Source organism: Colletes latitarsis, chromosome 2, assembly GCF_051014445.1.
Source record: "Colletes latitarsis isolate SP2378_abdomen chromosome 2, iyColLati1, whole genome shotgun sequence".
NCBI lineage: Eukaryota > Metazoa > Arthropoda > Insecta > Hymenoptera > Colletidae > Colletes > Colletes latitarsis.
Genome location: NC_135135.1, coordinates 26,034,761 through 26,059,950, shown reverse-complemented (window position 1 = coordinate 26,059,950; position 25,190 = coordinate 26,034,761). Strand labels below are relative to the sequence as shown.

Sequence of the window (25,190 nt, the reverse complement as noted above, 5' to 3'; positions counted from 1 at the left end):
GCGATTCGAAGTTCCACCACTGATTGTAGGAAAGGGTATGAATACGTCGACACGATACATCGCTTTTTCCTATTTCGTTGAATTTCATAGCAGAATAATTGATACAGACCTAAAACAGACGACGTCGAACCGTTAAATACTCGTGCGTTATTGTACACTTATTATTATCGAATATATCGAACATCATTTTCATATAGTTCTTAATAATTAAAACGCCCTTGAGCGCGTTACATAAAATGTCTAACGATAATCAGGATTCAACTATCTCGATTATCGTTTCACTCATCCTCCTAAGTAAACGAACTCCCGGAAAAAGGCTTTTTTTTTTTCTTTTTTTTTAATTCATACTCACTCGCGTGCATTTTAAAGGAACATCGTACACGACTGTTGCAAACATCATCATACTGATACACGTTGAGGAGAAATATATCCTTTGCAATAAATTACACGTATCGTCCAACGTACAAAATTCGTTTCATTCTCTCTCTCTCTCATTCGGCGAACAACTTATTTTAAACTCGAAACTGTTATTATTCTTCGATGTATTATCTCGCTCACACATTTCTCTCATCGTTTCTCTATCGTCGCTCGATGACTAGAAACATCGTTTCGCGGATCATTTGGTAAAAAAATTATGCGAAAATGGAAAATAGTCGTAGAAAAAATAAACTCGGGCCCGTCGATAGCATCGTACCTCGTTAAAGCGTAACGCCGTGTCGGCGTTCTCTTTCGCGCGTTACTTATACCGGGGTACGACGCTGCCTGCTCGGCTTTCCTTTTATTTCGGGTACAGTAACTAACGTGCTTCGAGTCCTTGCAATTGGGCGGAGTACCTGGTCGATGGGGGCGTGTCTCGGTAGTAAATCTGTACGTTCACCATCGCTCGAACACGCACAAATCGCTGAAAATAAATGTCTCTTGCTGAACGAAGCTCTCTCGACCATCCGGTGGCAATAAATAACCCTCTGACCGCGGAGGACCTTTTCGCGCGTTGAATGTATACATATAGTCCATAGAACAATAGAATGGACAACGTATCCGTGTAAAAACCAATCTTTACAAGCACAAATGAACCAATATAATTCAGTAAACATTAAACAATTAGATTTAGGGTACAAGTACCTTGATACTTTATCATAGAGATTAAAAAACTGCACGGAATAGCGCGATAAAAATAATTAAATTCTATTTAAAAAAGAATACAGAGTCGATCGATCGAATATAGGCGCTGTGTTCGCAGTCAAAGGGTTGATTCGTTTACCCGGCGCTTTGCGTTTGTCCTTCGATGACCATCCAAAGCGAAAAAGAGTAAATTCGGCTTCGAGTCCTCGCAATCGGGCGGAGTACCTGTTCGATCAGAGTTTCTCGGTGGTATGTCTCTACGTTCATCTCGTTCTAACACGCATGGACGAAAGTAAACGTCCCTCGCTAAACGAAGTTCTCCCGACCACCTGGAGCGACAATTAATTCGTCTACTCGGCGCTTTGTGCCTTCGCCTTCACCCGTGGCGCAAACACCACCGCCTATCGGATCAGGCATCGTGTCAGCGAATTTCACGACCCTATCGATATCGAGGTACAGGGACGCTCTGGCTTTCCCTCCATCCTGGGCTACAGTAACTAACACGCATTGGCCGCCGAAAGTAAACGTCCCTCGTTAAACGAAGCTCTCTCTCAACCTCCCCAAGCGATAATTAATTCGTCTGCTCGGCGCTTTGTGCCTGCTTCTCGATCTTCCTCGCGAGCTCGGGGCTCATGTGCGGATGCGGGAAGGGTAGCACCGGTTTCTTCAGGATCGTCGGCTTCACCTTCACCTGCGGCTTGAACGAGGACACCTGACTGCCGCCCGTCAGGTGCATGTCAGCGAATTTCGCGACTATCTTGGGCGTCGAACGCGGCGACCGTATGGGTATCGAGTCGGATATCTGATTGGAGCTGGCCGACCTGACCATCTCCTCCTCCTGTTCAGGCTCGTTTTCCGTTTCCATGCGCTTCAGCTTGGACGCCTCGAGGCTCGACTTGGTGTTCTTCTTCAGCGTGCACTGATTCTGTTTGGCGAACCGCTCCGCGGCCGTGCTCATGTCCGGCGACTCCGGCCCCCCGGTCGGCGACGTGGCCGCTTCCGCCCTGGTGGGCTGGATCGGAGTCTCCTCGTCGGAGCTGCTCAAGCTGCTCGACGAGGCGGACTTCTTGCCCGCGTCCTGGGCGGACAGTGGCAGGTCCATCACGAGATCCGGCGTGTGCTTCTGGCGCATCTCGCGGAACTCTTGCGAGCTACGGAACAGTTTGTGGTTCGGCGGCGCGGGCGGGTTCAGCTGCGTCTGCGACGTCGCCCGTCGTTGCCAGAGTTCACGATTGGCCGAGAAGGTCGGCTGTTCCTGGAGCTCGTCGCCTTGGTTCAGCGAGTTGTTCGTTTGCAGAGCGTTCGCCGTCTGTTGCATGGTGTCCCCCATGCTCTGGGACTTCCAGTGCTGTTTCCTGCTGGTGCCGCGCTTCGATCCGCCCTCCATGCTCATCAGGGAGATGCGTTCCGCTTCTTCGCCGACTTCGTCGTTGCACTGCTGCTGCTGCATCGACGAGTCGCCGAAGTTGGACGTTTTCTCGTTCTCGGCGTTGCTGCTGGCCATGGCGTCCTTCCGTTTCTCCATCTCGGGCGTCGAGACTTTCGCCACGCGGGACCCGCATTCCTGGAAACAGTTTTACGATTGAAGACCAGCCGGGGAATAGTTTTTCTGGAGAATCGTGACACGAACGGAGTAGGGAGAACTGACGACTAGATCACGGATGTTTATGCAAGTGCATATCTTTATAGGAGGTATCTAGAGCAGGGTTTCTCAACGAGTGTCACTTGTCACCAAGTACATCCAGATGATAATTTGATTTGTATAAATAAATCCAAGTATACGGGTGTAGTTTTTCTTAATTTAAATTTATGGAAAAGAAAGGGAGGAGTCCTAGAGGATGATACCGTAGTCCAGAAGGAAACCATATGTAAAATGAGATGGAGAAACCCTGATCTATAGGGTATCCACGCTATTACACTGATCAACAGCAAATACAGTGGGTAACAAAAGTAAATAACCGGTCAATCTTCGTATGAACTTGTGGTATTCCTGAAATGAAAGGGTATCCTTAAGTAAAATAGACAATACAAATTTTGTATAAAAGGAGCACGAAAATAACTAAGAAACTTAGAGTATACAAAAGTAAACTAACTACATGGAATTAAATACTAGCTACATATTATATTTGCATAAACATCCGCGATCTATTAACGACATTGTTTAAAGTTACCAACCATGTTTATTGCAACGAAATGCAAATTATTCTCTGCGTTGTTATACGCAGTGCCCTGGAACATTATCGCAGAGCAGGAAATGACCAGAACTATCTGTAATGTGAATTTCCAAAACACCCAACGTGTAGAATGTTAAGTTGTTATTTCTAGCGTTTCACCTAATCGCGTGATCCCTTTATCTTCGCTAAAAACTATTGTACAGTAAATGTGACGACATTTCCCAACCAAATTAACATACTTCTTCGTTACTTCCTTGGCATGTGTTATCTAGCAGTATCACTAAAGAATAGAATTATTTCGAAACTTTAGAAGTCTTGAAAATTTTACAATTTTCAAGTATTTCTATAGTCGACAAAGTTCGAAGGTTTTGTTCATTTATAATAAATAAATATTACATACTGATGCATTTTTATTACTTCTTTTCACGCAATTGCATTAACATTGAACGCTCTGACGAGCTGTGTGATTTAATAAAATTGATATTTGCACGTTTATTTAACACGTTGAGTACCCAAACATTTTGATGAAACGTAACCTGGAAAATTATTGGTAATTTCAATGTCTTCAATTTGATTCGGATTATTTTCCGGTGTGTGTACATCAATAATAAGTAACTATATTTAAGGGGTGTCTTCTACTATGAACATTCGAAAAACTTAATTTTTCGTTTATGCTTGGTCTCCTAGCATTTCTTATATTTTTCTAATCCCCCAAAATAGAAAGATAAACATGAAAAACCGATATTTTTCTTTTGTCATAGCACCTAAAGAGAACGCATTTCACACTAGAATACCCCCTTAAACGTGTTTTTCTCGAAACCTTATTTTTTAAACTGGCCGACACGATATCTCAAGATCTAGTTGGTCGATTGACGTCAAATTTGGAAAGAATCTTCAGCGGACATGCCTTTATCCCCCGAACTAGAACAATTAAAAAATATTGACTGTTACCATCTTTTTTTAATACCCTAAACATGAAAAAAAGCTAAAACACTGAAACTTTAACTTCGAAGTGCCATCAATTTTAACTTCTTTTTGGTCCACAAAAAATTTTAGAACGTTACTCAGACACATATAGGGTGTTCGGCCACCCTTAGGAAAAATTTTAATGAGGGATTCTAGAGGCCAAAATAAGACGAAAATCAAGAATACCAATTTGTCGATGAAGGCTCCGTTAAAAAGTTGTTAACGTTTAAAGTTCCACCCGTAATGAATTTTTTTCTCGAAAATGCGCAAGATTTCGAGGGTACGTCTATTCACCAAAAATGATTGTAATTGACCCCTACAGTTAACAATATTTTTTTCAGAACGATTTGAAATATTTTAATTTCGTCGAAAAATTTCACACCTTCTCGAATTTTTTTCTAGAAACTGAGTAGGATTTTGGGGGTATGTCTATTCACCAAAAATGATTATAATTGACCCCCACAGCTAACAATATTTTTTTCAGAACGATTTGAAATATTTTAATTTCGTCGAAAAATTTCACATCTTCTCGAATTTTTTTCTAGAAACTGAGTAGGATTTTGGGGGTATGTCTATTCACCAAAAATGATTATAATTGACCCCCACAGCTAACAATATTTTTTTCAGAACGATTTGAAATATTTTAATTTCGTCGAAAAATTTCACACCTTCTCGAATTTTTTTCTAGAAACTGAGTAGGATTTTGGGGGTATGTCTATTCACCAAAAATGATTATAATTGACCCCCACAGCTAACAATATTTTTTTCAGAACGATTTGAAATATTTTAATTTCGTCGAAAAATTTCACACCTTCTTGAATTTTTTTCTAGAAACTGAGTAGGATTTTGGGGGTATGTCTATTCACCAAAAATGATTGTGATTGACCGCTGCAATCGAAAATAATTTTTCCAGAACGATTTGGAACCTTTGAATTTAATTGTTAATAACTTTTTAACGAAGCCTCCATCGACAGATTGGTATTCTTGATTTTCGTCTTATTATGGCCTCTAGAATTCCTCATTAAAATTTTTCCCAGGGTTGGCCGAACACCCTGTATACATAAACCTTGTAAATTTGACTGCAAAAGGTGTTGATAGTTTCTTTGTAAAAAAATTCCCAAAGAAATTCAAATAGAACGCATTTCACACTAGAAGACCCTCTTAAATTTTTTAAATATCTGTCTATTGTTGATGGAGTGTTGTGAAATTATCTTTGTAAAAGTCGTGATCCTCGGATCATACGACAGCTAACGTCGTGTTAATGGTAACACTGGGCGCTTTAAGACTATCCGAGTATTTATAAAATGTTGAATTTAACAATTTCTGGTCAAGAAACAGGAGACATGCGGCCATCGTAGTGTTAAGAGGCTAGAAAGTATACAAGTGATTAAAAATTGTATACCTGCATGCGTTAATGTGAAAAAAAAGGAGTAAATGAATAGATGTGCGCAAGATCGACGGTTCATGCCATGGTAGGATTAAAAACTGCTCGTAAAACTGATCAATGAGTAGGATGTATACAAGCAGGCAAACGCGTGGATACATAAAAAACAGGCCGCTGCATCACGAGACACACCAATCTCTCTACAATAAACAAAGTCAATATTAATTGGACTGGCGGTTGGGTGGGGTGGGTGAGATGTATTTTTACTCACCTAAGCCGAAAGAATATCCGCTGGATAAGTAGACACCTGCGAGTAGCATTCCATTTCGGTTTCGTCTATAGACTGAAATTGTTTTACAGAACGCTAGGATTCACAAACCAACTGAACCGTTAAACAGAGGCGGTCCCTCCAATGAAACGAAAAACACAAACGACAGACGCACACGACACTGGCAGCAGTTTTATCGAACAGTTTTTAGTCCGTTTCGCCCCACTACCTATGTACGTGAAACTTTTTTCTCGTCAACTAAAGGCTGACTAAACGTATATCTGGAAAAATAGCAACCATCCCAACTATTAACATCGAAAGTCGTAAATCAATACTAAAAGAAAAAAAAAATATATATATATACAGGGTGCTCGTTCGAAAACTTTAAATCCAAGTATCTGGAGGACGACACACGTTTTGGCGAATATACCGAACACAAAAATTTCTTAGCTTCGAGGGGGGGAAGTGTACCTTATGCATTTTCTATTCGTCGAACGCTTTCAAGATTATTCAAAGGGTAAAAGAACAACGTTCTTCGAATAACTTTGAAAGCGTTCAACGAATGAAAAATAAATAAGATTTTCCCTTTCAGAAACTAAGGAACTTTTGTATTTAATAAGTTTTGCCAAAGGAATGTGTTGTTTTCGAGATACTTGGATTTACAGTTTTCGAACAAACGCCTTGTATGTGGCACAAGGCACGAAGGATCACAGGCGACACAAGACAAAGAGACCAAGGCACATGCAGCAACAAACACGTATATTTCTATTTTATTTACAAATATTATCGTACAAATGATTACAGCTAATTCGAGACGCCACGATCTCGTGTAAAAATAAACTTAACATAGCTTTAGATTCGTCTTCAGCCTCGCCGGTTCGCTATTTGGTAAGAACAAGATCTCGTCGATCCACGGAATCACAGATTCTAAAAACCAACGACATCCACACGGACAAATTCGATATAAAAATCTGAAACGATGCTTGTCGTGTAGGAAGTTAGTTTTATTTGAGATAAAACCGTCGACTCATGTTTTTGAGTTGACCAACGAACAATTGCGTTCCCCCTCCCCCATAGTTATACAAGTAAAAAATAGTATAAAATTGTATATTTCACTTTAGAATGTCTATTAAGAAATACCAGTCCAGAATGAAATTGTTAATGCAGAAGTTAAGTTAAAACAGAAAAAGAAATAATTTCTATTTATAAAAGTTTACAGTTAAATACAAGCCTTGATTCGTGTGTTTTATATTTCGCTAAAAAAGATAGTCTGAGACGGAGTCTCAAAATGGAGAATAAATGTGCTCGTAAAATCTTCCATTTGCAAACGAATGGAACGTGATCGCTCGTTGGTCGACCCAAACGGTTCATAGAGATTCGAATAAATAAAGGAAAAAAAAAGAACGTCTCTCAGACTCCGATAACGCGAACGAGAAGCAATGCTGATTTTCTACGAGGTGCGATGTGCAGTCAACGAGTCCGCGCCTTAAAACGGGCGCTGTGCATTCCGAACTTACGGTTGCCATTGCATTTTGGAGGAAAACAAATTACAGCACAACAGCCATGCACTTATGCCTAATGTTTACATTTTCCGAGCGCGCCGCAGAGAATGTAAAAAGCAGACAAAATTATGAGAAGAAAAAAAAAATCGAATACTTGTTCGTATGCTAGACAGTAGTTTCCAATACCTCTCGACTGATGATCGGTTGCGTGGACGAGATGCAAGGTACGCTTGTCACCGTTGCTGGGATAACGCCGCTGTTGCTGCTATTGTCTGTTGCTATTATATTCGTAGTCACGTCGGACGTGGTACCGGAAGACCAGGTACCCGGATTACTGGACGGTCCCATCAGCGGTGAATTGTTGCTCGAAAGAACACTGTCCGCAGAGCTGGACGTTCTTCTTCTCATGGACTCTTCGCTGGACGATTTCAGGAGCTCCTTTTCGCGTTCCTCGTCCCTGAACAAACGACAAATGTACGTTTATACGATGAACCATGAGAAGGCTTCTGTTCTTCCGATTTAGAAGAATCGAGCAATAAATTGTAATTATTGAAACGGAACATTCTCAATGTGAACTATTAAAATTAATGAATAATCTTAATTGAGGAAACTAGTGTCACGTATGTAGCCATGTTTAGCTATACTTCGCTTAGTGGTTTCGTGTTCAATCCTTTCCGAAAACTGTTGATGGTACGCAAGCTAAGTGCGTAGCCATTTGTGAATAAATTTTAAATTAAATTTAAATTAAAATCAAAAAGTGAAGGCAGAATGTTCTAATTAATTAATGTTTTGTCTTGTACAAACATAACAAGCGTATTCTGATACTCGTGAGTGTACGTTTGTTAGCCCACAATGCCGTATTATATAATCGGTTAGCAATGCGTTAATAAGAGTCGCTGTGGTTCTTTTTTTCAGCATTTAAAAAGCAAAACCTTGTATTCCTCCGTTCGGGCCGTTAAAGTTTAGTCACGGATTTTTATTAACTGAAAGCATTTCCGCAAGAAAATAAATTTGCCATTGCGTGTTGTGATTAAGTCTCACTTACTTTATCTTGATCATAATATATTTATCGGGAATAAGCCCCTCTCTGCCAGCCAAGGCACCTCGCCACCAGTCATTACTGACTTGTGTGTACAGAGTCAAGGTATCCCCCTTTTTGAAGCTTAACTCTCTTTCGGACCTTGCATTGAAATCGAATTGCGCTGTAGCTTCGAGGTTTTCCGATTCTGGGAATACACAAAACGAACGTAGATCGCGCTCTGCTTTCCGAACTACGATTTCAATTTACAGTCAATGAAAAAAAGTATTCGCGCATCTAGTATTTTTTTGCAATTACTTAAAAAAAAGAAAGAAAATAATAATTCTGAAACATACCTTGTTCGATGGCTTGGTGGTAACAATCATCGCAATGTACAACGAAAAAGTAATCGAATGAACTGTATTATTTGTATAATTTATTCGACTATATTTTCACGGTTCATTGTCATACTTGTTCAAGAAAACTGGGTGTGCGAATACTTTTTTTACCCACTATATTTCTTACTCACCGTCCTCGGATGGATACACCTCGGAGTCCATGTCTTCCTGAACCTGATCTGTCGGTGAGTCGCCCACGTCTCTGCATAGAAAAGCGAATTTTCAATCGGAAATCTGTTATTACTATTGGCCAAAAGTACCTGTCAGGAATAAGAAGTGTATACTTACACGTCGTCCGGTTCTCTACTAATGTATTTTTCGTACTGAGTACCTCCAATGTCCTCCGGAAATATTTCTTCGCAGAACGTGATGATGTTTTTGATCAGTTCGTTCACTTGGTTTTGATACTGCACCTGATCCTTATCCTCGGGCACAGGAACCAACGTTGGACCGAAGCAGATCGCTAGATTATACGGATCCATCATGTTTTCGTCCGAAAATTCTGAAAGGCTATTATAAAAGGAAACGTTACTCAAAACCGTACAAAACTGTTACATCTTATTAATACCCAATAGAAAGTGATGATACTTACTGATTGAGGAAGGCGAAAAGGTATCGCATTACAATGACGACTGGTCTTGGAAGACTCGATATCAGTTCTTTCATCTTGTTAACGAATTCCTGTTTCGATTCTAATTGCGCCAGTTCCATGAGATGTTCGAAGTAAATGATAGGAAAAAGCGGCTCTCTAAGTTCTCTCAGATAAAGCTTCAATACACCAGCGACGCTGTTAATGTCCGACGCGTCTGTGACGTCTGCTAAGGGATCCTCTCCTCTCTCGAACCATTCACGGAAGTTGTTTATTTCCACCTGTGATCCAGATACTCGGAAGATACCTTGATGATGAAGTCCGTACAAATTTATCACTCTGATGCAGCTCTTCATGATCAGTGGTATTTCCTGGTTCGTGCTCTCCAAGTATTCCTCCAACGAGCCACCGAACAATTTCGGTTGCCCGTTCATCTGCAACCGGCCGATTCGTTTCCGTCGTGCTTGCTTCTGTTTCGTCGTCGACATCGATGAATTCGCGCTGGCAGTGGAGCCGTCCAACAGGCTTTGTCGTATATATTCTTGTTTGGCGTCCAGTCTGGCTATTCTTGACGTTCCGAGAAGGTATTCCCTGAATTTCTATAAAATCACAATCATCGTCAACATCATATTTCCACCGAACAATACTCTCCACCAGATTTTATTTCTCGAAAAGGACTTACGGTGAGGTAGAATTCTTCGGTTTCTTGTCTGTCGGCTCTGAGTTTAATTTGCAATGTTTCTGGAGGTCTCGAAGTGGGCACAGCATTGTCCCCGAAGTATCTGGAGCAATCGTAATCTTTCGCGGTTAACATTTCCAGCAGGCTAGCTTCTGCCGTTTCTAAAGTTTTCCAAACTTCTTCGGACTCTGTCCTTAAAGACGTCACTCTTTGTTGTAGTTGCATTAGTCGTTGTTCCATCTCGGTGTGCAATAATTTTTGCAGTTCGGGCTCTGGAGTCTGTAAAAGTATACGATACGCGTTGGCAATGGTCAAACGTGTTCATCGAACCAAATTTTATAACGTTCAAAGAAACAAATGACAAATTTATACGTAGCGTACCTCGTCCCCTCGTTGCCCTTGAAATTCGAACTTTTTGGGAATCATGAAAGCAGAATGATACGATTCCAAAAATCTCTGTTTGTCTGCCCGGGAGTCTAGTGCACCGACACAAGCAGTCAATTGTTCAGCACCCGACTGCAGTGAACGCTGCCTGCCTTCCTCTGCGCTGCAATGCATCAACAATGCCCTGGCGATGCAATTGTGAAAACCGAAATCCATACACTGAAACAATAAAATCAACGATTCGTTTCTTAACGTTCAAATTAAAAGCATTAGGAATAAACAGCTGTATGCTTTCTTGGCCAGTCTTTTATCAGATACAGTTCAAATAGTTGAATAATAATTACTCGAGAGAAACTAATGTTGCATCTGGCGTTCCACAAGGTTCACATTTGGGACCCCTTCTATTTATAATATATATTAATGACATTTCTAAGGTATTCCAATGTACCAGAAGTGGTTCAAAATTCGCTAAACTTTTATATGTAAAATCTTATAGCTTGGATTATTAAAGAATCTTATTAAATCATTTTAGAAATGTCCTACGTTTTCCTCCTCACTGTACTAAATAATTCTTCAGATAAGTAACTATCGCCAAAGCTGGTTAACGCAACTGGTTCAGTGACCTACTGCTGAGTTGCGTGTAGCCCATTAAGAAGCCAGGTTAGTGCTCTTTAAACTATGTTCAAACTATTATAATAAATTCCGTAGGTTGTCGGACGAATACATGCGGGTATTTCAGCGTCGAAAGACGTCCATATTGCTTCAGAAAAATGTAGCTGAACGCATAAAAAATGTATTATTCTTGTGGTGTAACCTACATCAATGAGATCCGACAGATCGTCCACAAAGTATTTGTGTATCGTCGTATTCGATGCTTCCAGGCACAAAATGTATTCATTTCTCGCTTTCAGCGCCTTCAGCTTCGCTTCCTGATACTTGCTCTTTCTCTGAAACAAAGATAAAGTAAATTTTAATCTACGTTCCAGTTTTCTGAACTAGGGTAAAAGGTCCAATTACTTGGGTTCTTCGACTTAGTCACTATTCGATATCTTTGATCCAAGTAAAGTAAATCACGGATTTCTTAAATCTACATCCAACCAAGGGAACGTTTTATTCGTTATTTGTGAATGAAATTTGCTCAACTCTGGTTCTATATAGCAACAGCCACGAGAACTGACTCGTCAAGGCCACTCTACTTATACCGCTGTCTCTTTCATCTCTAGTGTTCTGCTCTTGAAACAAAAGACACGGCGATATAGGTGGAGTGGCCTTGACATTTCCCACCGAGGAAACTTGCACAGCGAAAATCGTTCTTTTTTTTATATAGGCTGCGCTGAAAGAGAATAACTACAAAAATAATTCCTATTATGTACAATCCATTAATGTGTATAAAGGTCTATGGGATGTCTATTTATAGTTAAGTGGTTATATCAGTTGACGTAATTTTACAGAACGTGGATTGGAAAGCTGCATGAAACCCATCGAACAAGTCTATTTTGCAACTGTTTGTATTCGCGATGTTGCATATTCTGCTGATGGGATCGGCGTATTTTAACCTAGATTTGAAATGCCGAGGCTCGAACAACAGGAAGCTTCTTACTGGCCTTGCAGGCGCGTTCAAATAGATTTTATTTAGTAAATTTAGGATTGGAAATTTGTCTATTCGTTACGATTAAATATCGTATCATATTTATACAGGATGTTTACCCACCCATGGGAAAAACTTTAATAGGAGATTCTAGAGGGCAAAATAAGACGGAAATCAAGAATACCAATTTGTTGATTGAAGCTTCGTTAAAAAGATATTAATGTTTAAAGTTCCGCCTGTAGAACGGCAATCTGCGAACAGCTGCGTGCGCACCATAGCGTGATAGTGTGAACTTTAAACGTTAATAACTTTTTAACGAAGCCTCCATCAACAAATTGACATTCTTGATTTTCGTCTTATTTTGACCCCCAGAACCTCCCATTAAAATTTTTCCCAGGGGTGGCCGAACACCCTGTATTAGATTCTGATCAGTAAGCGTTTATGGAAGTGAAATAAATAATGCAAACGAATCGAGAAGACTGTATCTACACAGTACATGTATATGTCTACGTTGAGTTAGAAGCAATCTGTTATTGAGTGGTCCATATAGTCATATACAGCTTCATCAAATCTGCCGTGAAAAATTTGATCCAAATCGATGACCCCATGGCCTTGTGCTCTCCTTGTAAGATTCGAGCACTAGCTATGGGCGTTTCGACGACGGATGAATGAAACCGTACTTTATTCAGAGCATACGTGAGACTCGGGTAGCGTGTCTTCAACGCGAGAACCTCGTGACGGAAATCGATATCTCGCGTGGTGAAGTAAGTACACTCGACCCCTCCAGGGTCAGGCAGTGGCTGAAGAACTAAATCGAAACATGACCATCCACCAGGGGTCTGTTTTACTCGGTAAAGTAAAAGATCCAATACAGTATCCCTGCTATTTTGTAAGTGAGAATACTAAGTCTTGCTCGACAGAAAAGATCTACTTATACTGCTTGATAATTACCTCAAGACACAGACTCAAAATTAAGCCGTATGGGCGGTGTACTCCCTTGATAGAATTTTACTTATATCCTTGAAATATTCTACAGCGTCCAATCCACATTTTGGACGTTGGGTCTTTTACTTTACCTGGCCTTGGATATTATCATACCTTGTTCACTTCCTTTTCGATGAGCTTGTACTTTTTGCTACGTGCAAGCTTCTCGGGCGGGACGATCGCCACTTCGAGCTTGCTACGCTGCTGTTCGGCCACGCGAAGCTTCGTTTCCGCTTGCCTCGATTCTGCTTGGTAAGCCTGGTACGTCTTCATCGTTGTATGGAGCTCGTGCAGCACTCGGAGGATCTCCTCGTGCGTCTCGTAGCCTATTTCACGGCACTGAAACACATCAAGATAAACCATCATTGTCTAGGCAGGGTATTTATTTTGGAAACTTTTCCAAGCAACACATTTTTATCAGAATTCATAAAAACAAAACGTATTTCTGGTCTATAAAAATATACCAGATATATAGAATAAAAATTCTACAGCTTTATGTAACGTTTTTAAGAATTAATCCAATGGCCAACGAGATCCACTGATTTGTTGCTGATATATTTTCTACTGCTAACTCTGGGTTACAGCTTTTATCAACGGTATTGCCGGGGTTGATGCCAAAAAATACTGGAAATAATGATAGTGGATCGCGTACAGGAGCCAAATGAAACTGGAAAGGAAGTTTACGAACGCGTAAAAGCTGCATCGGTAGGAACGATCTTGACCAAAATAGAAAACGTTATACAGGGTGTTCGACCACTCCTGGGGAAAATTTTAATGGGGGATTCTAGAGGCCAAAATAAGACGAAAATCAAGAATACCAATTTGTTGATCGAGGCTCCGTTAAAAAGTTATTAACGTTTAAAGTTCACACTATCACGGTATGGTGCGCACACAGCTGTTCGCAGATTGCTGTTCTACACGCGGAACTTTGAACGTTAATAACTTTTTAACGAAGCCTCGATCAACAAATTGGTACTCTTGATTTTCGTCTCATTTTATCCTCTAGAATCTCCCATTAAAATTTTTCCCAGGGGTGAAACACAAAAAATTAACTCAATCGTTTTCGAACGTTAAAATATGAATGTATACTTACACGCTTGTATATCCGTTGTACGTCTTCCATCACCTGATTGAGACGTCCCACGAGATGCGTACTGTAGACTTCCGAAAGAGCTGCGTGGTCTCTGCTTAAGGATTTTGTCTCGTTGATGAGTTGCTGCCAGCATGCGTAGCTGGAGAACAGAGGCCAGTGTTCTCGCCTGGAAAGTAATTAAGTTTGGATATCATTTTTGAATTATCACAATTTTTTCTAGACAAAAGTATTGAATATTTTAGACTTTAATCTTGGGGGAAAAAGGTGTTCGGTATGGTCATATAGGTCGAATTAGAATGATCAAAAAATATTAAACAATAGATTTTTTTGAAGTTCTAGACTAGAGTAGCCCCTTAAAGTATGCGACAGCGAAGATTGAAAAGTAAAAGATAAAGAAAAAAAACGATACGTGGCAAGGGTTCGACAGATGCTCGTGAATCAAGGATTAAGTTGAGGATATGTACTTTTGCTTTTGTTCCTTGTGTCTCAGCTGTATGCTCCTGGCCATCTTGTCGAGGGACTTGCTGTAATCGAGCTCCAACTCGGCTCTCTTTCGAAAAAAATCTTGAAGTTCTGCCACAAGGGCGACTTGTGCCTCCATCCTGACATCGAGACATCTCAGCTGTTCGTTCAGCTGCAGCCGTATGTCTGAAAGAGGAAAGCAAAACGACGAATATAGAGACCTGACGCCTTGCAACGTTTTTCGATAATCGATCGATGGGTCGGTTCACCGCAACATGTTTCATATTGTACACGCAACCGCTTTGCTTTATTTTACATATTTATCTCGTGCTATTTAATAAACAACTGTTTTAAATCGTCGAATTATCTAATACAGCGAACGAAATTTCTATAAAAACACCATGATTCATTACCAACTCTTAGCTCATCTGTTCTATAAATACAGGGTGTTCAAAAAATAAGACGAAAATCAAGAATACTAATTTGTCGATTGAGGCTTCGTTAAAAACCTTTCCGGCCACACAGTATATTTTCAGTAAAGAATTTTTTTCTCGAAAGTACGTAGGATTTCGGGGGTGTGTCTATTCACCAAAAATGATTGTAACTAACTCCTGCAACCAAAAATAATTTTTTCAGAACGATTTGAAATTTTTTAATTTTGTCGAAAAATTTGTCCACCTTCCTGAATTTTTTTCTCGAAACTGGATAGGATTTCGAGGATATGTCTATTCACCAAAAATGATTATAATGGACCCCCGCAACTGAAAATAATTTTTTCAGAACGATTTGAAATTTTTTAATTTTGTCAAAAAATTTGTCCACCTTCCTGAATTTTTTTCTCGAAACTGGATAGGATTTCGAGGATATATCTATTCACCAAAAATGATTGTAACTAACTCCTGCAACCAAAAATAATTTTTTCAGAACGATTTGAAATTTTTTAATTTTGTCGAAAAATTTGTCCACCTTCCTGAATTTTTTTCTCGAAACTGGATAGGATTTCGAGGATATGTCTATTCACCAAAAATGATTGTAATTGACCACCGCAACTGAAAATAATTTTTTTAGGACGATTTGAAATTTTTTAATTTTGTCGAAAAATTTGTCCACTTATTGATTTTTTTTCTCGTAACTGGATAGGATTTCGAGGGTATGTCTCTTCACCAAAAATGATTGTAATTGACCACCGCAACCGAAAATAATTTTTCTGTAAATGAGTGATGAAATTTTTGAATTTAATTGTTAATAACTTTTTAACGAAGCCTCAATCAACAAATTGATATTCTTGATCTTCGTCTTATTCTGGCCTTTAGAATCTCCCATTAAAATTTTTCCCAAGAGTGGCTGAACACCCTGTATACATATGTTAGTGACGTGTAAGAATACTATTTCTAATATTACAAATTTATTCTTATACAAATTTCGTCAGTCTTCTGTGCATTAAATTATATTTTGTTTCCAACAGAATTAAAACAGTTTTTAAATAAATTCTATAGAGGGCGTTACCTCTAATGCGACACAGGATTTTGCACCCTTTTAATAACAATTGAACGATATGCGGTGTACAATAGCTGTCGCTAAAAAGAATTTCAAAAACAAGTTTTTCTCACGACGAACTCAAGATCGCCTTGGGTTTTATAAATAGGAACACATATTTTTTTATTTACCACATTGTAGAGAACATCAAGGCGAAATCAAAACACATATTACTCGATTTACAATACTGGAAATATGAAACATTCAGCTTTTGTCAAATATAATTAACCTGAGGTTACTGAATAGAGTTAATTTCTAAAAAATTGTGGATATTCTTCAAATATAGATCGAAATATGTGTTTAAATTTGGTACAAAAACATTTCACCGTTTCCCCTCAAAATTCCAAAGAACCACTAAAAAAATTGTGTTCTAAAATTGTATTAATTGTAAATCTAATGCGAATAATAAGAAAGTTGTCCATAAACAACGATTTAAGAATTTAACACACTTACTTATCAATGAAAAGGAAAGCTATGAACCGGTATTATAGAGAGTATCTTTTTAGAAAAATAAACGAAAAAATATCTTCCCTTTAATATTGTTTTTTTTTTGTTTTCTTTTGTTTGTAGGAACCTCGAGAATTTTCTTCTCGAATTCACTACAGAACGTATCGATTTTCCATACTTCCGTGGTGTGATTCATTCCCCAAGTGGACACGATATTTTCAACCCTGCGGAGGGGCTGAAACGCATGAATCGAGCCGTCTACGCCCATAAGAAGGTAAATAAACGCACTTTGCTGCACGCAGGATATGCCAGGGTACAGATCGATCAAAAAACAAGCGAGCTAAAGAGGAAGGGATATGTCGAAAATATCAGTCTCCCGTCGCAAACAATTTTCGAGGTATTAAATGTCGACATTTTTATTGCTTAATCTGCTGTTTTCATCTTTCAAACAGTAGAAGACGACACCATAACTATCGTCTCCGTGTCTCTTCGACCAGTTTATCCCCACCATTCACCCTATCATGTTCAGAACATTCCCTCAGGGATCTTATTTAAGTTGGCTATATTAGGCTCCAGTCAGGGTTACGCAAAATGCAATCTGATTAATGATTTATGGTTATGATTACCATGCAATTATTCAGCAATTACTGTGTAATGATAATGGTAAAACATTGGATCGTGTAATACCATGTAACTGCTGAGTAATCGTAATCGTAAATCATCAGGTTACATTTTGACCAATTATATCAATTCCTAGTGTTATATTTTACTAAGTTGGTATTAAAATATGTCGTGATCGTTGCATATCCATCTATGTGCAACATAACGCAGTAACGCACGGACTTGATGCACGCAAAGTCAAGCTTTAAGAAAGAAAGCGAAATAACTCGTTAACTATTAGGTTTAGGACTATTAAATACCAATGCTTGTTCATTTAGTATTCAGTATTCTTCCATATTTTTCGTCCAAGTGTTAAAGAAAGTCTAATTATTCGACACCTCTGATGAAAAGTTAATTGTGCAGGTTTCAACGAGAGTTAATTATGCATTGCCGTAATTGTAAACGTTCTTTCAACGATTCGAAACCTGTCTCGTGAACGTACCGATCGATAAGATAAAAACGGTTCGTAAACGGCTGCGCCATTTACCTTTCGTCAAAGCTTCCCATTCTTGGCGTCCAGCGAGCTTGAACATTGTTCTGCGTTATTTGTCAGCTCCGCTGATCCTCGATGATGCTGTTTTATCTTCGTGCACGGATCACTTTGCTCGCGTCACCCGTAAAACCAAATGTGTATTGCCGCGGTCGTAGCACAAAAACACGCGCGTTCCACTGTATATGTGTATCGAGTTACCAAACAGCGTCGCGTTATTTCCAGGTTAGGAAATCTGCCGATCTCTGGAGGCGTAGCGTCGCACCAAAATCACTCGTGGAGATTTTTGACCTTCCTTGCACTCGAAACTCGATAGCATCTAAATTTCATGTTATTATCGTCAAGTTTCGGTGAGCGTTGATTGGCGACGCGTTCGAAATAGAAAAGAATGGGAACGGAAAGAACATGATCTAATCATGTGGTATTATTGTAATGGATTCGATATAATTGCAACGATAGATGCGTATCGTGACATGAGCGATGGGAAATAATAGTTACAAATATGTACTGATAATGAATGATATGTTCGATATGATTGATAATAATCCGATAACGATAATAGTCAACAAAAACATTGGAATGTTTAACTTAACTGGAAAGTTTCATTTATATTACCGGAGGTTTAGAATTCATTTTTGCAACGCTGAATGTATTTCGTTAAACCGATGGAAATTGATAGGAATAATTGGCGATAATTTAAGAAATAAATTTCGTATCTGTATCATTTTCTCTGGGCAGCAGGTCCGTGACTAATTATTGCAAAACTTTCACGCAGCGTTTTAATGTCTTAATCAAGTTTCATCTTAATAAAAGAAGTAAATGTTGTAAGTTTCAGAATAAAGAAAGTTATGTTCGGTAATAATGATCAATCGCGAAAACTGTTCAACAGACCGTATTAAAAATAGAAACATTTGTACATTTAATAATCCTCGCTAATTATTTATTGGAAGCACGCAATTTTAAGGTTAAAAATTACACGGATAGCATTCTTTCTATTTTCCCCTGATTTCGTAACGCGTTAACTTCGATTTTTTTCGACTATTTGGTCAATTTATCCCACTGTTAATCGCTAGCAAAAAACACTATTTGCTCCAGAGAATAATTCTCAGTAATTATTTATTGAAAAAACGCAATTTTAAGGTTAAAAATAACATCGATCGTATTCTTTCTATTTTTCCCTGATTTTGTAACGCGTTAACTTTGATTTATTTCATTTCTATTAAAATTTCGACGATTTGGTCAATTTATCCCACTGTTAATCGCTGTCAAAAAACACTATTTGCTCCAGAGAATAATCCTCGCTAATTATTTATTAGAAACACGCAATTTTAAGGTTAAAAATTACGTGGATCGTAATCTTTCTATTTTTCCCTGATTTCGTAACGCGTTAACTTCGATTTTTTTCGACTATTTGGTCAATTTATCCCACTGTAAATCGCTAGCAAAAAACACTATTTGCTCCAGAGAATAATTCTCAGTAATTATTTATTGAAAGCACGCAATTTTAAGGTTAAAAATAACATCGATCGTATTCTTTCTATTTTTCCCTGATTTTGTAACGCGTTAACTTTGATTTATTTTATATCTATTAAGAATTCGACGATTTGGTCAATTTATCCCACTGTGAATCGCTAGCAAAAAACACTATTTGCTCCAGAGAATAATTCTCAGTAATTATTTATTGAAAGCACGCAATTTTAAGGTTAAAAATAACATCGATCGTATTCTTTCTATTTTTCCCTAATTTTGTAACGCGTTAACTTTGATTTATTTTATATCTATTAAGAATTCGACGATTTGGTCAATTTATCCCACTGTAAATCGCTGTCAAAAAACACTATTTGCTCCAGAGAATAATCCTCGCTAATTATTTATTAGAAACACGCAATTTTAAGGTTAAAAATTACGTGGATCGTATTCTTTCTATTTTTCCCTGATTTTGTAACGCGTTAACTTTGATTCTTTTCGACTATTTGGTAAATTTATCCCACTGTAAATCGCTGACAAAAAACACTATTTGCTCCAGAGAATAATCCTCGCTAATTATTTATTAGAAACAGGCAATTTGAAGGTTAAAAATTACGTGGATCGTATTCTTTCTATATTTCCTTGATTTTGTGACGCGTTAACTTTGATTTATTTCGTTTCTATTAACCCCTAAACGTTCATGGCCGAGTTTAACTGCTTTGAAAAACGATATTTATTTAATTTAACGGTTTAAGGAATGATATATTAGATACAACATTGTAATTAAGAAAAACCGCATTTTTGGAAACAAATCCAATAAAGAAAACTGATCATTCTTGGTTAACTCGAAAAATATGAGCGTTAAGAGGTTAAGAGTTCGACGATTTGGTCAATTTATCCCACTGTGAATCGCTGGCAAAAAACACTATTTGCTCCAGAGGAGGGGGAGGAAAAAAATGACGCTTTGACGAAGTTTAATGTTTCGAAGTATCGTTTCATGGCCAACAAGGCGTACAAAGGTTTTGCTTGGGAATATTGTGAGAGAAAATTGAAAGCGCAGTGGCATAAAAAGTATAGCTCCCGTGAGTCGCGGCGCCTATTATAGCCTGAGAAAGGATTCCGTTAATAGAATGTAACTCTCTTGGACGTTAACTTGCCATATTGCGAGCTTGTATGCTTCGCGATTATCGGTTATGATCGGCCACAGATAATGATGCACGTTGTTGCGTAAAGTTTTCAAAGAGCAACGGACACAGTTTTCACAGCGCGATGGCTACACGCAGAGAATTATTTTTAAATTGCATCAAAGTATGGCCTTAATAGACCGTTTATGCCACGGATGAATCGAACACCCGAATGCTGTTTTCGAAATGCCATCCTTAGAAAACTACGTACAACGCTCTGACACGAGGCACGTGAAACAATTATACTTAACGGAATTTACCACAATTTTAATTCCTTGCTTTAGTCATCGCAACGGAATCGTTATTGTCCAGTAATGGGAAATCGATTTTCGAGATAATCGATGCGAGTTGCGCAAGCGACAGTGATTAAGCGATGCAGTTTTAACAACACCGGGTAAACCAGGACCGGAAAGGGAAGTCGTACGTTTGACAATATAAGATAGAATAAAATAGTTTGCCCCGTGGGCTCTCGTTCGTACGTCCGTCGGAGAAGCAAAACGCCCACGGTCGATTGAGAACGTCGGACAGTTAGGCACAATTGCTCCTAAATTGAGATGCACTTTCGTCCATGCCGTTTCTCTACGGCTTGCTTAACCCTCCAACGGTCGGACATCTTCCAAATTTGCAGTCGAAAATGCAGGAATTTTTTATTCAATAAAATCAAGTCAAGAATTCTGTAACGTTTCTTACGCTTCTAACGTTGTGCAAATATTTTTCCTATTCAACGTGCATCTTCATGTATTAAATCATTAAAAACGATAAGTCGAAGGTCGTGCGTTCTCCTTTGTTAGTATACAGGGTGTTCGACAAACCCTGGGGAATATTTTAATGGGAGACTCTAGAGGCCAAAATAAGACGAAAATCAAGGATACTAATTTGTTGATCGAGACTTCGTTAAAAAGTTATTAACGTTTAAAGTTGACACTATCACGCTATGGTGCACGCGCAGCTGTTCGCAGATTGCTGTTCTACACGCGGAACTTTGAACGTTAATAACTTTTTAACGAAGTCTCGATCAACAAATTGGTACTCTTGATTTTCGTCTTATTTTGGTCTCTAGAATGTCCCACTAAAATTTTTCCCAGGTGTGACCGAACACCCTGTATGTATAACCCAAAGTCAGATCGGGGAAGGTTTAGGGTTAAACAAATATTGATTTGCACACGCGTCATTGGGCAGCTAAATAATATGTTACATACGAACAATTTGCTAACAATCAACAAATACGTGGCTCGATATACATGCTCCTAGTGCATAAGGTCATTATTATAAAACTGGGTAGATAAAACTATGCATCGTTGCATAATATAGGGTTAAATTCTGTAGGGTAAGCTTGGCTAATTTTTACCACAGAGATTAGGTTTTAGAAACACATCAGTGGTTTGAGATATTTGCAAAATATTTTTGCTAGTATTACAATGAATTTAGAGAAATAATGGATAATAAATAAATAATTCGGTACAAATTGACTAATCAATACAAAAATATGGAATACACTCAGAAAATATAATAATGAATATTATGCATTAAACACAGTATATTCAGCTTTTGAATGTATTAACATTTTATAGGGAAGACTCATTACTTTATTAAATGGACTAATATTTCAAACGACCTTCTCTTGTCAGGTTTAATTTTAGATACAAGTAAATTATTGGCGAGCAACGGTGAAGGTATTATACAATTTCAAAATATGCATCATATGTATAAAACAAATACAATTTCGATGTATGTATAAAAGTATGTAATTTTGATTAATTTGTATACTCTACAGGAATAATAGTCTCCTTTGTTTCTGACTCTATGATGTTATACTTTTGCCTCGTTGTTAACATACACTTAATATATACAGGGTGTTCAGCCACCCCTGGGAAAAATTTTAATGGGGGATTCTAGAGGCCAAAATAAGACGAAAATCAAGAATACCAATTTGTTGATGAAGGCTTTGTTAAACAGTTATTAACGTTTAAAGTTCCGACCATACTGAATTTTTTTCTCGAAAATGCGCAAGATTTCGGGGGTATGTCTATTCACCAAAAATGATTATAATTGACCCCTGCAACCGAAAATAATTTTTTTAGAACGATTTGAAATTTTTTAATTTTGTCAAAAAATTTCACAACTTCTCGAATTTTTTTCTCGAAATTGAGTAGGATTTCGGGGGTATGTCTGTTGACCAAAAATGGTTGCAATTGACCCCTGCAACTAAAAATAATTTTTCCAAGACGATTCGAAAGTCTTTTTTTTCACCCAAAACTTTCAGCACCTACTCGAATTTTTTTCTCGAAACTGAATAGGATATCGGGGGTATGTGTAATGACCAAAAGTGATTGTAATTGACCCCCGCAACCGAAAATAATTTTTTTAGAACGATTTGAAATTTTTTAATTTTGTCGAAAAATTTCACAACTTCTCGAATTTTTTTCTCGAAACTGAGTAGGATTTCGGGGGTATGTCTGTTGACCAAAAATGCTTGCAATTGACCCCTGCAACTAAAAATAATTTTTCCAAGACGATTCGAAAGTCTTTTTTTTCACCCAAAACTTTCAGCACCTACTCGAATTTTTTTCTCGAAACTGAGTAGGATTTCGGGGGTACGTCTGTTGACCAAAAATGCTTGCAATTGACCCCTGCAACTAAAAATAATTTTTCCAAGACGATTCGAAAGTCTTTTTTCACCCAAAACTTTCAGCACCTACTCGAATTTTTTTCTCGAAACTGAATAGAATATCGGGGGTATGTGTAATGACCAAAAGTGATTGTAATTGACCCCCGCAACCGAAAATAATTTTTCCAGAACGATTTGGAACCATTGTATTTAATTGTTAATAACTTTTTAACGAAGCCTCCATCAACAAATTGGTATTCTTGATTTTCGTCTTATTTTGGCCTCTAGAATCCTCCATTAAAATTTTTCCCTGGGGTGGTCGAACACTCTGTATATTCAATAAAATAAAACTGTAACAAGAGAATGCTTATCCAACCTGTGTAACCGACACTCCGACTTCCCAGAATATTATAAATATCAGGAACACTCGTTTAACCACGTTGTCTGTTACGATGAGCTGTTCGTTTCGTAGAACGGCGTGGTTCTAAGCGATTATAATCGTCACGTTGTGAATTCGGTTTTTCAAGGACCCCATACCATATGGGCGTTGGTGTCGACGTTACCGACGATCACATGTTAAGAAGCGTCGGAAGAAACCGTGATTCGGAGAAGAAGATGAAAGACGCGATTTGGTCGACTTTTTGCAGCCACAATACTACTAACGAAGAACCACAACATGAAAAAGAGCCACGGGGGACTGGGAATTGTGGTGCTGCGCGCAAAAGCAGATGGTAAATACAGTGGGCTCGATGTAAAACTTGAACAGTTACATTTTTCTACTTCTCGAAGGTATTTATAGCGCGATAAATTCATCGAAAATAAAAATAAAAATTATTGACAAAAACAGAGGCGCGGCATACAACGTGTTAATTAAAAATAGCCGTGCTCGAAACTGATAATTAACCATTGCTTATTTATTGTACCGACAATCATAATACCTTATAATAGAACGGTTCTATTTACCGTTCTTGACACGAAGTACACCGCTTTGTTTCTATGTAAACTGGACCGTCTGTGTTCCACGGACAGGTTGCACGTTTTTTTCTTTTACGTACGAACATACTAATTCAGTCGTGGGACAATTCTTACAATTCCCGCGGAAATACATTGAGCATCAGTGTCGACTTATCTAAAATTATATAGACAAAGTACTCGTAATAAAATTTGGTCAATCGCCATGATAGGTTTACGTGCTATATGCACTCGAAGCTATCTTACTTAAAATTTTATTTAAAATACCAAATAAAATCTCAGTTTCAATTTAACAGTTTGAAACAATTAATTTCGTAACCATTTCAACTACTGGACCTCTCATACACAGAGCAAGAAGTATACCGATATTCGTACCATACGTTCGATTAAAAGTCTTCCATCGGTCACTAATATTAAAAAAAAAAACTGCAAAGTAAATCGTCGATTGAAAAAATCACTGTAAACGTCGGATTGTCGATTATAAAATTGCACGATCGCACCAATTCACGATGTCACACGCGAGAACGACGCTCGTCTCGATCACCGAACTCTTAACTCGACGGAATTAACGTGTGAGTTCGGTAATTGTATCCCATCGTGGAACAACGTCGCGATAAATCGTCCTTTCTCTCGTTTCACCACAAACCGCGACGATTCCCAACGGTTTTTGCGTGTAAAACTGTTTGTGGCCAACGATTCGTCAGCGATTCAGGGAATTTAGTGGATTTCTTTCGTGGAACCGACGGACCGGGCGATCCGTAACGACTACCGAAACGCAACTGGTAAAACGAATACGGAACTCGATCGAAATCGTTTCCTGCCGATAGCTGGCGTCGAGTCGACCCGTGGTCGTTGCTCCTTGCAAGGCGACTGGAGAAAATATATCGCGGCGAGGTTGTACGTTACAGGACGATCCGCGAGAAAGGAACAAACGTAAAATTAGCGATATCTTTACGCGATTCAGGGATAAACGAGAATTATACCAGCGGTACGGAATCAATGGCAAATAACGGCGGCGTGCGGTTTCTGTTGACCGCGAGAGAATCTTGTATAACATTAGTCGACCATTCGAGAGGGACTTGGCCGCGTGAACTGACCAGTAAGGACAGGCAGCTCGTTGCTTTGACTGTCGTTAAATTAACCACAATTACCAGCAAGGCCTACACGCACGCGCCTTCCTCTGTACGCCTACTGGATATATTACTACGCGATATG

General features: G+C 38.6%; 1 protein-coding gene across 8 annotated transcripts in view; it reads right to left on the bottom strand.

Annotated features, from left to right (window-relative positions):
- Window positions 1–1,428: 1,428 nt before the first annotated feature.
- LOC143351603 (SLIT-ROBO Rho GTPase-activating protein 1) overlaps window positions 1,429–25,190 on the bottom strand; it is a 41,547-nt gene continuing 17,785 nt past the window's right edge. For 4 of the 8 annotated variants that reach the window (XM_076783292.1, XM_076783294.1, XM_076783295.1 and 1 more), the window contains 12 exons: window positions 14,614–14,797; window positions 14,150–14,315; window positions 13,171–13,395; window positions 11,303–11,431; window positions 10,482–10,703; window positions 10,104–10,379; window positions 9,425–10,020; window positions 9,121–9,342; window positions 8,964–9,034; window positions 8,462–8,642; window positions 7,603–7,873; window positions 1,429–2,686 (listed from right to left, as the gene is read on the bottom strand). In XM_076783292.1, coding sequence (XP_076639407.1) covers window positions 1,694–2,686; window positions 7,603–7,873; window positions 8,462–8,642; window positions 8,964–9,034; window positions 9,121–9,342; window positions 9,425–10,020; window positions 10,104–10,379; window positions 10,482–10,703; window positions 11,303–11,431; window positions 13,171–13,395; window positions 14,150–14,315; window positions 14,614–14,797 — 3,536 coding nt within the window. In that variant the 3' untranslated portion in view covers window positions 1,429–1,693. Of the gene's footprint in view, window positions 2,687–7,602; window positions 7,874–8,461; window positions 8,643–8,963; window positions 9,035–9,120; window positions 9,343–9,424; window positions 10,021–10,103; window positions 10,380–10,481; window positions 10,704–11,302; window positions 11,432–13,170; window positions 13,396–14,149; window positions 14,316–14,613; window positions 14,798–17,741; window positions 18,064–24,350; window positions 25,087–25,190 lie in introns of those variants that run through there. The other 4 variants (XM_076783300.1, XM_076783296.1, XM_076783297.1 and 1 more) reach the window with 3 other exon arrangements.